This window comes from Macaca mulatta, chromosome 20 (assembly GCF_049350105.2).
Source record: "Macaca mulatta isolate MMU2019108-1 chromosome 20, T2T-MMU8v2.0, whole genome shotgun sequence".
In the NCBI taxonomy this organism is placed as follows: domain Eukaryota; kingdom Metazoa; phylum Chordata; class Mammalia; order Primates; family Cercopithecidae; genus Macaca; species Macaca mulatta.
In genome coordinates, this window is record NC_133425.1 from 47,889,657 (window position 1) to 47,904,364 (window position 14,708).

The 14,708-nt window shown below is 35.2% G+C and overlaps 1 protein-coding gene across 2 annotated transcripts in view; it reads right to left on the reverse strand.

Moving 5' to 3' along the window:
- TOX3 (TOX high mobility group box family member 3) overlaps positions 1 to 14,708 on the reverse strand; it is a 107,823-nt gene that overhangs the window by 20,437 nt on the left and 72,678 nt on the right. The window contains exons 2-3 of one of the 2 annotated variants that reach the window (XM_015126117.3): positions 9,452 to 9,517; positions 5,132 to 5,386 (exon numbers count right to left, since the gene is read on the reverse strand). In XM_015126117.3, coding sequence (XP_014981603.2) covers positions 5,132 to 5,386; positions 9,452 to 9,517 — 321 coding nt within the window. The remainder of the gene's footprint in view (positions 1 to 5,131; positions 5,387 to 9,451; positions 9,518 to 14,708) is intronic. The other variant, XM_015126118.3, reaches the window with a different exon arrangement.

Sequence of the window (14,708 nt, forward strand, 5' to 3'; positions counted from 1 at the left end):
GGCTCTACAAAAAAGGCAGCTTGTAAAAGTGTCTGTGGCCTGGGTATTTTTGGCAGACAATTGTCAAGGTATAGTAATAGCTAAATTAAAGTTGGCTTTTGACAATAAGCTTCTTTCAGGCAGCAGTCAGACTGAATCTCTGTAATTCGTTGAGGGGACACTGGTAGTCAAAAAAAGAAAAAAGAAACACAAAACAATTTCACAAACAGTATAATCAAGCTCTAATGATTAAAAACAGGCCAGGTACAGTGGCTCATGCCTCTAATCACAGCACTTTGGGAGGCCAAGACAGGAAAACAGCTGGAAGCCAGGAGTTCAAGACCAGTTTGGCCAACTGACAGCAAGGCCCTGTCTCTAGAAAAAATTTTAAAAACTAGCTGGACATGGTGGCACACACTGTAGTCCCAGCTACTCAGGAAACTGAGGATCACTTGAACACAGGAGATCAAGACTGCAATGAGCTATGATCACACCACTGTACCTCAGCCTGAGTGACAGAGTGAGATCCTCTCTCTAAAAAATATGTAAAATTAAAAAAAGAAAAAGATATACAGCACTTAGTAGGTGCTCAGTAAATATTCGCTGAAGGTTAATATATGGTTTCAGTTTTTAATTTAGACTTCACGCAGATAGGTCTTATTCCATTCAATGTGTATTTTTGCCTATATAAGTTGTGACTTTTATATCGTTAATTTATAGAAAAATAGCTTTTGATCATAACTTGACCAAAGTTATTCAATCTGTAAGATAAATTCGTAAGCATTCAATTTGTATGAGAAATTGCTTGTCCCCCCATGGCTAAATAGTCATCATCCTGTGGACTTTAGCTCCGCAGCCTCTATTGACAATGGCAATGAACGCGTTCATAACAATAATAAGGGCTTGTTTTAATAGAACGTTCCATGCATTAAACACATTAATGACCCATGAAATAACTGCTTTATCTGTAACACATTAAAGCAACATTGCTAAAAACAATGCATTAATTGAAAGTCTACTATTTCTCTTAACGTAAGATTTTTTGAAGTATAAAAATGGCATGAAAGTCATTTTCTTAAAAACAAATATAATAATTCAGCTTCAAAATTAGAGCCATGCCAAATGATGGTATAAAAACTTCTAAAATAAGCTTGGTAATTTTAGATGTAATATTCTGATAAATTGCCATTTTTCTATCAGAAATGATATCTGTCTGGATTATGACTTAAGAGTCTTATGAATATTTTAAAAGCTCATAATTTTCTTCTCTGCATAAGTGTCTCCTATAGGACCTTTTCCTCTCTTTTTCTCTCCCCTTTAACAGGTACGAATACTACCATACTCAAACACTTTCCTTACTTCCATCTTTTTCAATTTTCTAATACTCCATTTGATATTGCTAGAGCACCACTATAGCATTTTCTGTAAATATGTGTGATCACAATTAAATCCAAGGTAGTATCAAACAGAAAATGTCAGTCCTCTAAATATGGAAATATAATATATGAAGAAAAGTATGTGAATTATCAGTGTGTTTTATAAATTCTCTTTTGGGGGGCATACAAAATATCAGACCAGAGACAATTATTTTACTGCCTGTTTCTTAGATATCAAAGAGAATTCTGAAATTCATCAAAGCTAACCTTCTGTTATGTACAACAGGCTAAGCTGAAAAGAATGTTAACAAGTTCAATTTTCATTCAATCAGCACTACTGCTCTCTGAAATGTTTCATTGCAGGAAAGAAATAAAAATAATCTATATGGTAATTATGAGGATGAATCCCCCAGTAACTTTCAGCTACATGAAAGGTCAGTTCTATTCAAGATATTTTATCAGTCCCCTGCACATACTCCTGTCCTGTCATTTTAAATCTGAACAGCATTTTATTTTCCCATTTACAGCTACCTGCAGAATTAAGTACTTAAGCCAAATAAGAAAAAAAAAAGAAATGTTGAATGCTGGCAAAGGCTATAATAGCATAGAGATAAATCGTTCATCTGCTCTCTCTCAAGCCTCTAGGGCTGCAGATTTTTCTTCTCCTGGTGCACTGTGGGTATTCAAAACTTGTTCAACATGATTTCATTTCATTTCAGGCACTGCCTGAGAAAACTAAATTACAGAATCAATCATACAGAAGGTCAGAGTGAGACTTCATTACAAGTATTGCATGCTTGCATGAATATCTTTCATTTATGACTGACCCAATATGTCACAATAGCTGTCTAGTAAAAATAATCCACTTTCTGAAATTGATGTACTACTGATGTCAATGCTACTCAGCAGGCCGGGCAGATTATAGAGAGGTGTTAAAAAACACACACACACACAACCCTTTGGAACGCACATTGTAGATTTTTAGAATTGCAATCTTTTGTGGATTAAAACAATTTCCAGATGATCATCTGAACTGACAATAACGCTTAGAGGTGACAAATTTTTAACCAAAATATACTGTTGATTTTGACTTGCCAACCGCATCCTGTTTTAAGATACACGTATTCACGACAAGCAAATCAAGGTTGTTCTTTGAAGTCACAAATGCATCGACATTCAATTTTTCAGCAATTCGCTTTTGAATACTGGGGCATTATTTGCATATTTTGAAATGTGAATGCTAATCACTGGACTCTTTTTAATCCCCCTTTTTTGTTCCTGCCTTCTGTTTTTAAATATAATGGCATAAATTTAAGGAAGATAAACATGTTGTGCTTGTTGCCAACAATAATGCAGCTAATCAGTAATGTGACAAACTGTCACTCTTTCTAAAGGAAAACCGATGAAGCTCTGAAGAAAAGCTGGTTCAATACAACATCAACAAGCTGGCTTTTCTTCTTATATGATAGTCTTAATTCACCATGGCAATCCTTAACAGACAGCCATATTCATTTGGATAATAAAACTTCTTACTTGCATAAGGTATGAAATATCCAACACACACTCAGAAGCTGAATGCGTGATGTATAAAGTATTATTTATTATTTTTCCGGTGACCTTCCTAAGGGAAATCTCTGAGGACGCTTTTGTGGAGTGTTATGATGTAGCCAGCCAACTCAGTACCGGGAGGGAGATATAGAAGAACCTTGACATAACCAATTTTTAACCATGCCTCTGGCGATTCTGAATTCAAGTTTATAGGTGAACATGTCAGGTAGTACATAGAACAAAACCAACGACACATTGTATTCATCATAATTCTGTCCCAGTACTTTTATTTTTTCCAACATTTGTGATTTAAAACCCCATGACATTTCTTCAAGGTGAAATTCTACTAGAATTTTCAACAAGATTAGTTTGTTTCAAGCCAAAATAAATATCACTCAGGTTCAGCAAAACTTCAAAAAGGCACCAATAAATGTGATGACGTCCATGTAAATACCATGACAACAGCCTGCACTTAGCTAAAGTACCTATACTTTTAAAAATCAATGAAATAATTCAACTGCTTTAGTGATTAGCCATACATTACAAAAGAAGCATTAAACATTGAGTCCTCTTTCCCAACACCAGTCCGTGAAAGCATTGTTCTTTAAGTGTATGTGAACATCATAATTATTTTATGATTCCATCTTTAGTTCTTTCCAATATAGTAAATTCAATTGACCATGAAATGAAATTTCATAGTCAAAATGCCTCCTTTACACTTTTTTATGGCAGCAATAACAGTTTTATAGCTTTAAGGCAAGGTAATTCATCAGATGTTTAATTTAAAGGCAGATTCTTATATTATTAATAAATATTTACCAATTTAATAAAGTACACATTTTAACATACATTTAACTATTTCTGCAACTTAAACAAGCCTCACAGAGCATCTATGAATGACGGTGAACCCTGGCAAACTTCCTTGGTGACTAAACACACCCATTTTATTTTTATTATTTTCTTAGCAAAACACTACAAGCCTGGCTGTGGAGAAACAGAGAATAGAACCCTCCATTCCACTGTCAAAGGTAAAAAATATAAGAAAGTCCCCAGGAAACAATTATTTGTGATGTCAAGTAACGTTTATGAATACTTAATGACTATTTCCTGACTGTTCACTGAATTCTTTTCTGACAACAGCAAAAAAAGTACAAAATAAAAACCCCGATGTTCAGCTCAAACACAAAAGATCACAGGCAAAGAAAATTATGTTACTGCAATCCTATTTGGGAAAGTAATCTTATATTTCAGAGAGCACATTGAATCTTTGCACCACTAATCCACTACATATTTTGCAATCATATGTTGTTATCTAGAGAATTAACAATGAAACCAATAAACATCACTGGCACGGTCCTAATGTGCAGAGAAATATGTAAACAAGCAAGAGGATTTGCTTTTTGTTTTACCAACACATCTGTTTCTTTTTATCAGGGTTTTTTAAAAAAGCCCTATAAACTATTAATCTTGTTTTAAAAATGTCGACTTAGTACCTCACCTAGATAGACACAAATGCATTATATGCTATGATGGAAAAAAAAAGAGAAATCCCAGCAGAAGAGTTTAAAATACTTAAGCAGATTTACTCTAGTGATTGCTGACTATAATTGCACACTAAGAAAAATAGAACCAAAATTATTGCATTAGTTATCTTGGCTCTCTGGAGTGCCTTATTCGATGTTTATGACAATAAACAACACAATTAGGTGTATTTCACACAATCGCTTGTTCTATATTTTTCTCTGCTGGGTATAAGCAATTATACTTTTTCCCTTTTTTGGTATCTCAGTTTGGTATTTCATTTGCAGTAAGAGTAAATCATGTATCGTAAGCATTATAATTCTAAAAATTCAAAAGACCTAGGCACCTGATAAGGACTTCCATTTCTAAAATCTTGCCTGGGCAAACTTTCAATGCAAACACACCTTTGTGTTAAACCAACAGCAAGGCAAGATTGGCTACTTCCAGACCAATGAATTGGACTTTAAAAAAAAAATCATTTTAAATCACCAGAATCTTTTTGGATCATCTTCTTTTTGGTTACTGGCAACCAACCCAATACCCTTTTGTTCAATGCCAGGCAGCGATCCAGTACCTGCATGTAAATAGCACTAGGATCAATCCACTAGGAACAGGCAAGAGCACGTTTCAGAACATGGACTCTCAGATCTTTACCATGATTTGTGCAAATGATAAAAAATAATTTAAGTAATAAATGTGGGGCCTACCATATGTAACCCACTGCTATGAAGTACGCCATCTTGTTCCACGAGATTTCTTGAGATTGTAATGGAAGGGAGATCCAGGCTTTGAGGGGGAAACTGGGGTGTGAATTCACTTCCCTGGGAAGGCAATGGATCGCTGAGGGCTTGAAAGGGTAGCAGTACATCCGGCATGCCTAGGGCAGGGTCTGACTCCGGAGGAGGCGTGATTGGTGGAATTTCGAATTCCTCGTCCCCAAGGCTTGGTGTATGGAATGTCTGCTAAAAGGAAACAAAATATAGATATCTTCATATTCTGTTCCTATATCTTATTCCTCCTGGGAGGGAAAGAGAAAGACATTGCATGAAAACACTACATACATATCTAAGCCAAATATTTATTTCTCAAATGAAAACATCTTAAACACAGATTTCCGTATATAAAGTTTTGCTGATCATTCTGATTAAAGATTTAAGTCTCATTATCATATGGTTTTAATGGAGTATCACTATTAACAGTTTTTTAATGCCTACTTAATTAGCAACATCTGTCTTTGTTGTTAGTTGGAGCATATAACAAATTGCTACTTTATTGATATGTTAGTGAAACAGCTCAAACCGCTGACACTATGCACATGCTTTATAAAATGCTGATGATTTTGTGGCATGCGCGCGCGCACACACACACACACACACACACACATTAATCCAGAAGTGAACATTACATATATTTACTTTCTGCCACAACATATAAAACAAGTAATATTAAATTTGTGGTCTGCTATTTTAATTTCCTCATTGGTATATTCCCAAGTGCAGTGACTACTTCTATGGAAATTGTTACTATGTGTAATACAATGTTTTATATAGGGATTATCACAGCTCATATTAAAAGATGCCAGCGCTTTTATTTAAACTATAAGGAGGGTTATTTTCTTTTACATGAACATTTTAATATGCATTTATCTGAACATTTTCTACCAGTCTTCTACATTTTAAAGATGATCTAGAAAGCATAGAGCTATATTGATATAGAAATACTAATTAGATTTGATGCTGTTCACCTACTTAGACAAGTATTATATCTCAAGACCTAAATAAGTCTTAATGCATTGTTTTTCTTCACTGGTACTGAGATTCTTAAAGGCAGTGTTTTAAAATAGGGCCTTGTGATATAAATCAGGGTTGCTCTACCCAACCACACTAACCATTTTGGGGGGCATTTTTTTTGGCGAGAGGTTCTGAGGGAGTGGCAAGGTCTAGGTTTTTGGGTTTTTTTGTTTCTTCTTCTTTTTCTCTATTTTTTTCTTTTTTTTTTTTCTTTGGTCAGGTGAAGGGTTTGGGGGACTACTCGTATTTTTTATTCCTAGCTCAGAGGGTCAAATTTATAGTTCATTTATTATTAATAGTATTTGAAAGAATGAACTGGTGCAAGATAATTTGAGTCTGCTATTAACAGTTAAGAGGACTAATTAAGTGCTGAAAATCATCATTCTTCAAGCTATCAATCATGATATAACGTAATGACCACTTGAGAGAAAAGAAAAACTCAAGAAAAAAAAAAGCAACAAAACACATTTCTTACATATAGAACCTGTCAAATGTTATTTGTATCTCACCAGAAAAAAAGAGGTCACGAGCTATGGCAGTCTATGGTGGGACAACTGAACATCTTGAGGTTCTTAGCAGGCTCAATATATGCAAAACATCATAGCAGAATAATACATTGGAATGCTAGACTAAAATATTGGATTTTCTGACACATGCATTCTAATAATGACCCCAAAAGCTGTCAGTTTCTAACTGTGGAACCCCTAGTTCCCAAACACAAAGGGATGAATTGGCCACAAACGTGGTTGGCTAATGAACATAACCCTATGGTTGCATTTGCCGTTATTTTGGCACTAATGTGGTCTAGTAACAGATGCAACTGTAATTTGTGACTCATTTGCTACCCCATTACTGCTTAATGAAATCTAACATATCACATTAACAATACGGATAAACACTCATTCTTGATATGTGGCATTTGGCTGTTTTCATTACCACTGTAATTAACACTTGAAATATTATTTCAATAAATATTTAAAGCACTTTAAAAATGGTCAGGGTAATCATGACACAGACAGAAAACATAAAGCAAATGTGTGAATTTCAAACTCAAGAGTATCCTAGTCCCTGTAGTGTTATCTACAGGACAATAACCATGAGAAGGGAATTGGTTTCAGGCACAATTTAGACTTTATAGCATGCAAACCTAAAGTCTTCCTGAATTAGTTTACACTCATTAAAATGTTAAAAAAAAAAAAAAAACAAGTAAATTTACTTTTAATGCAGTGACTGGGAAATTAGGCACATGCTATAATGTAGCATTAACATTTACTTGGGCTTTTTTGTTCAAGAAAAGATGTAAAGAAAAATCATTACATAAGATTACTTCCAAAACTAACATAAAACATGTCTATGCTAAGCAGTCACAATTAGGCAATTAGGAAGGTTTTTATTTTTGTTAAGGAACAGAGAGAGATGTCATATGCAATATGTCCCTATGGTGTAATTTTTTTAACGACAAATTAATTTCAATTTAGGATATTACAATATCCTAACCTAATATAATAATCCAATGAAATAACCAAGAAAACATTAAAATGTTAAACTACCTTTAATGACAGATAATATATTAAAGTTAAGCTTTCCTTAGAGAAAAAAGGAATCCAAAATGCTGGATATCTAAGATTATAAAAAAATAACCATACATGGCATCAACAACAACAACAAAAATACACACTGACTTTGGTAACTGTGCCATCTGACCAATATTAGATTAATCATTTAGAGTTTATGCGATTTTTTTTTACAGATATTGACTTTTCAATGTTTACCTTGAACATGTTAAAGTAGTATGTACATGGTTAAATACCATCTGTACTGAAATGTTCAAAACATTTGTTCCTTTTGATAAAAATGCAAATCTGGAGAACTGTTGTATCAACATATAACAGCCAATGTCTGACACGGTGAATTATCACAGCTGGAATTAAATTGTCTCTGAACAGCTGCTGGCAGTAGAGCTTTCATCAATGTTTGATTCAAATGTAGGGAAAAAAAATCCTACAGAATGAAACATCATGTTGTCCTTACAGATGGGGTTTGTGTTCATTATCACAAACAACACAGCAGCCAGTGCCAAACAATATTCCCTTATCTAAGCTGTCTTCTTGGTTAGAGAGATGATGGTCACTATAAAAATGATTAATCTAGGAATACCCTTAATTCTTGATTCCCCATTTATTCTAATAATTTCTCAAAGTTAATTTCTTTCATAACACTTGCCTCCCTTTACCAAGATCATTTATGAAGCCATTATTATTTTCATTCTCTGGGGTCAAGCTAGTTCAGTTTCCTGTATTTGAATGTATCTGGAAAATGAGGACTTTTTATTACATGAACCGCAAGAGGAAATGTTCCATTTGGGTCAATTTCACTTCTGTTTGCTCTTGTTCTAAAATCTTAAATCTCACACAGTCTACCATTTTTAGGAAATCATTTTTTATCTAATCAAGATTGAGGTTTTTCTGGAGGGCAGGCCAATGAGACCAAACAGCAGTCCAAAATCAATAATAGGAAATGCAGTAAAAACAGCAGCAAGAAGACGATGCTTGTTTCATCTGCACCCGTAAACTGAAGACAGACCCAGAGACAATGAGGTGCTGCATTTAGATTCCATCACCCAGTTTCCAAAGCTGCAACCAAGTCTTGGAGCATGCCAGCCACTCATTCATTCATTCAATAAATATTTATTGAGCACCTACTACTGCCACGCACTGTAACAGGCTGTGGGGATCTAGCAGCAAATTACAACTCTCATTTCACATCACCCCAAGCCCCAAGAAACTATAATACTCTTCTGTCACATGGTTTCCCAAACCATGGCAACTTAATGACAGTTAATTATCCCTAGATATATGTGAAGGTAAAACAGTTTCCATTAAAAGTCACTTCTAGCCTGGTTTCTAAAAAGGTAACCACTTATCTGCTTAGATACCAACACTGTCTGTGTGTGTGTGTTTTAACATACATTCTTATATATTTATTTTTTGTTTGCATTTTTTTAAAATTCAAAAGATTTGTATGAAGTTACTATCATTAGTAACAGTCTACAGAAAAGTGATAAAAGACTTATCAGGTTTTCTTTTCCAATAAGCTTTTCTCGTTTCTCCTCCAAAGTCGTTACCTTGTGCCACATAAGAGAGAGAGAAATTTGATACTTTGTTTTTCCCTCCAAGCCTATTAAATTATCTCAATAACACAAAAAACAGGAACAAACACATTAAGATAGTCACCTACCTCACTGGCAGTGAAGAACGCATTGTTCGCCTCAGCCATATTCATATAGTTATTATTATTTCCAAACTGAAAGAAAACAGATTGTTTGATGTTAATATGGGGCATAATAAAGCATTCTGGCTGTGATTTGGAAAGAATGCTGGTGTTGCTAAATAAAAGAGGGTTTTATCAGCCCAAATGCGAAACATGACAAAGGTTTCAAGGCACTATGCTGTACTGTCAGCTGGTTCCCTCAAAAAATAAAGCACAGAGTTAAACTAACTCAATAACTCTATAAAATAGTTTTGTTTCTCATCAAGACTAACTGTGAAGGGAGAGGATTACAAACATTAAGCCAACTGGTCACCAGCGTGTGTTGTTTATTGACCTGGCATTTGTGAGAGGTGAGAGGGAAAAGAGTTTCCAAGAAAATCACCTTGACACATTTTAAAAGCACGTAAGGATTTTATAGCTTACTTTTCAAGAACAGATGTCACAAGTGTGGGTAGGTTAAAATGTGAATTAAAGGGAATAAAATTCAATTCCCAGGACTCAAATTCTATTTTCTAGTGAATGGGGTGTGGCATGAATATAAATAAATTATAAGTCTAAAGAATATTTTTAAAATCTCCAAACAGAGCTTAGAGCGATATCTATATCCATCAGAGTTGCTGAAAACAGTGATATTTAATCTCTCAATGTAACATTAAGTGCAAAGAGGTTTAAAAATAAGCAGGATCTTATGAACACAGCAATTTTTACTTCATTCCCTAACACAATGGGCCATTCATATCATCACAAATAAGACCGTATCAGCATTTCAGACTTAAGCTCTTTACTTCTAGGGACCTGTTATCAAAATGTAAAACTTGGATTTTGGCAGAAATGTATTTTCAGGTTCGAATGGTCTAAATCGGCACATTTTGTTGCTTTAAACATTCTGTTATCAGTCTGGCAATATGGAAAGGCTCTGTGATCATAATAATCTAGAGCTATATTATTTTCATGATTTTTAACTGGTGAAAGAATGTCCTTTTTATAAAGTTTATTATTTCCTTCCTTTAATACATCAAATAAAACATAGGTTTGGTCTCCAAAGGTTGAAATATATGTATATCTATTCTCTAATATAAATAAAGCTAGTAATTATTTAAAGATACAATTTTCCCAAGGAGAGTGAGAGATGGGTGGATGGAGATAAACGGGTAGGTACATAGATAGATACACAGATAAATATAGAGAATACATAGAATATGGAGAGAGACACATAGATATGGAAGACTCATATAATCCTCTTCCTCAATAAACTAACACTTACTTCTTGGGGGCTCTCAATCCCTGACTCCTAAGGACTTGCACCCAGAAGCAGGATTGGCATGCTACACTTCATCATGTCAGGGATCCGAGAACTAAGCAGGATTTATATGAAAGACTCTAATGGTTCCAGAGTATCCCACAACAGCCAACACACCGAAATACACATACAATGAGCCATCCAAAAAGCTCTCACCGAGCACTCAGCTTCATTTAGGTAAACATCTTTATAAAGATTTCTGAAAGATGAATTGGCGCTTAAGAAAGACTTTTATCTGGTTTCTCTGAAGGCATGTGATATCAAAAACATGTGCATGGCTGCACATGGGCACACGCACACTCACACACATATTTTCCCTTGTTTTCCTACAATGTTAAATACATGCAAGAAAAAGTATTATATTTTAAGTATTTTATTTTCTATCATGAAATTTTTGATGAATGAATGATGCTAGAGTTAAAATCTCAGGTCTCCATGTAAATGTTCCTTTTGGATATTTATGAGAACCTGGGCTCGAGATGAGTATTCTGTGCACCAGTCCTGGCCCCTCCAAACCACCTAACAGCCTATATCACAACTTCAACGTTATTTAAATGTAGGTTTTGTTGGGGAATTAGAAATCCATTTAAAGCAAACAGCTCATTATCAGAGAGTATTTTTTTTAAGATTAAACTTACTTATTATCTAGTAGCACCTAAAACAACAAAGAAAAATAAAATGGCTATTAAACTAAAGGCCTAAACAATTGAAAAAACAAATTAAGCTTAGAGTGAAATAAGAACTGGGTTAGAAATCCTCTTCTGAACAGTTAGTATGCGAATGTAATTACTGAAGAAACTACAGCTAATCAGCTGTGAATTGTATCCATTAATTAGTATTTGCCCTGGAGAAATGAGAAAAATCAGTAACAACGCTGGCACCGCGGCGCACACTGATGAGCGGTGCAGGCCACACGACGTTTAGTCAAGCAGGTGGCTCCAGTGGTCCAGGTAATTTGAAAAGCTCTCACCTGAAGTACTGAGCTAGAATTACAAAGCACTCCTTGCATATCTTTTGTATCTATAGAAGGCCTTAATTAATGGCTTTTAATTTGGAGACACTTGTGGATCAGGCGGGAACAGTTACAAATCATTTCAAATAGAAGTAAAGGTTTCTATTCTGTATTGGGTAAAACAGCCACTCTACAAAGGGGTTTTAAATATTGACTTGTTGCAGGCAATTGGCTTTCTCCTGTGCAGGCACCCGGGATCCTAGTTCAGTGTAGCAAGGTAGTTGGATAATATACAGGACACCCAGTTAAATTTATCAAATAAACAGCAAATTTGCTTTAGTATAAGTATATCCCACACACTATTTGGGGTATACTTATATTAAAAGAACTATTTTTTATCTAAGATTCAAATTTAATTGGGTGCTGTGTATTTTTATTTGGTAAATCTGGCCACCCTACCGTGGTGGTTAAACTAATCAGAATGAAAGGGTGGCATTTTCATTTGATTACCTTACCTAGTAATGCTAGCTTGATCTTATTTGTTTTATTTTAAAATGTGACCTATGAATCCTGCTTTAGTCATTTGGTGTAAGAACAGATCTGATTCTGAGAGAAAAAGTGCTCCTTTGGGGCAGGTCTCTAATATAATGACCTCAGAACAATTAACTTTAAGTGAATTGTGTACAATTAAATTTACTTTATGTTCTAAGAGACAGTGACATCAGTAAACACATTATAGTACAAAAACCCTGTAGGTCCATGGGGAAGGGGCCTTAACTGTGTTCACTGACATCTCCCCCAGAACTAACAATGCCTGGAATATTACAAGCACTCTAGTATTTGTTGAAGGGAGAGAGGGAGAAAGGTGGATCACACATAAACTTCAATGCCTCCTAATTGCCCATCCTAACTGAAGTCATTTTCACTTACTTTTTAAAGATAATAGTAATAAGTATTCAGCCCAGTGACACCCTCTACATACTTTATTTCATTTAGTTTTCCAAACTGGGACTAACTGTAATCTATTTTCCCAATACCCAGTAAGATAATTATCATCCCTATTTTATAGATCAGAAGACTGAAGCTTCTAGGGCTCAAGTAACTTGCTCAACGTTATAGATTCAGCCACAGAAGTCTGGCCTCCTCCCTACCTCATGATCTCTATCACTTCCATTCCAGTATCCGTGAAAGCTTGAATATTTCACTCAGTGATCAATTCAGTTCTACTTTTTTATCTATTTTACTCAAAGCTAGAATTTCCCAGAGGTACCCAAGTCTAGTAAAATGCTCCTCAAGAAATCGTTCCATGGTCCAGTAAGTTTGGGAAAGGCTGACTTCTCTTCGATGAGTCACAATGCTTGCTATAAAGTTAAAGGCTCTGAGAAGTCCTGCAGTTCCTTCATCCAACAAATATTTATGTGCCTATTATGTACAAGGGGCTGTGCTAGGCACTGGAGGCAATATGATGGAAAAGATGACAAGGTTTCTACTTGGATGAAGCTTACATTTTTCTTTAAGGGGGAGACAGGAAACAAACAACAAGCTGTGGATCACTTCCTTTTGTTTCCCCTGTAATATCCTGCGAAACCACAGTTTGGGAAGGCTTGTTCTAAGCCCTTTATTGACAATATTATCTTATTTTCCCTGAATCTTTCTTAGGAAAGCTAATATCCTAATTTTATACCATGGTAAAATGTATTTGTTTTATTAATAGGAATCAACTAAATACGAATTTTTAATTATTCATTCTAAGTCACCTTAACTTGGTCTATTTCTAAACTTTCTAGCTCATAACCCTCCACTGATGTTCCCTCAAAGATCCCCTACTCAACCATACATGGGGCCATCTATGCAATTTCAAGAGTCAAAACAAAATATTCTAAATAAACTAAATGAATATCAGGTGAAGTAGTTAATTGTTCTAAAGGTCATATACAAACATTATTAAAGAAATCAGCCAATTCCAACTGTTTTAAAGACACATAAATGGTCACTGGGAATCAGGGGCATTTGGCATTTATGAGGCACACTCGTGGTGATAGGTCCTCTTCCTTGCTGATAGGCTATAATAGATGTGATCCCCAAAGATAGAGTCCCCAAAGATATCATTATAAAGCAGAACTAAATTACTCTGTGTTGAACTTCTGTATCTTAATAATTTCATAAAATAACATCTTCATTATACTTGGAGGTAGACTTGCTTTTGCTGCTTGATGAGTAATTATAGCTTGGGCAAATACAATTTATGAAGGATGTCAATTAAAAAGGAGCACCATAGGATTTTTTAGAAACTTATTAAGGACCATCGTGTTCATGGCCTGTTTGACCGTGTGAAGTGCCAAAGTAAATTAATGCAGATTGTTAAGTCTAGCTAGTCCAGCAAAGGAGCCGGAAGAAAGTGGAACAGCCCAGACAAAAACCCATCTGTAATCACAAGACGAATACTTCAGCTTGATGCGTCCATACAACATCATTTTCACTGAAATTATTTTGACACCCATGTGAAGAATTGTATAGGCTTCTAATAAAGCAGCATTAACTACAGGGTCTCAAACAGCTAAATGGCACAAACTTAATCCTAAACAAAAAAAGATAATCCTTCGAATTCTCTTTTCTTTTTCTCCCATTAGATTTGTTAGCAGACACCATCCAATTTGATGCCTCACTATGGACATCTGTCAAGTCACTTACACAAATGAACTGTGCCATGATGGATCAAGTGTGCCAAGCATGGTCACATGCTGGCAGAGGCAGGACTGCAAAGTCCACACACACGTGAAGGCTCGGTTAACTACCCCCTGGAAGAGAACTTAGGAGAGATGATCAAGGTTCAACCATTTTCAGCATTAGTAATCTGTTTCAAGACATAAAGCCCAAAGGAGTGAAAACAAGCCAATACAGCAGATGACAATGAATACTGATGATTATCGCGGATGGGTCTGGAGTACCACATTAGGAAGCAAAGTGTGACT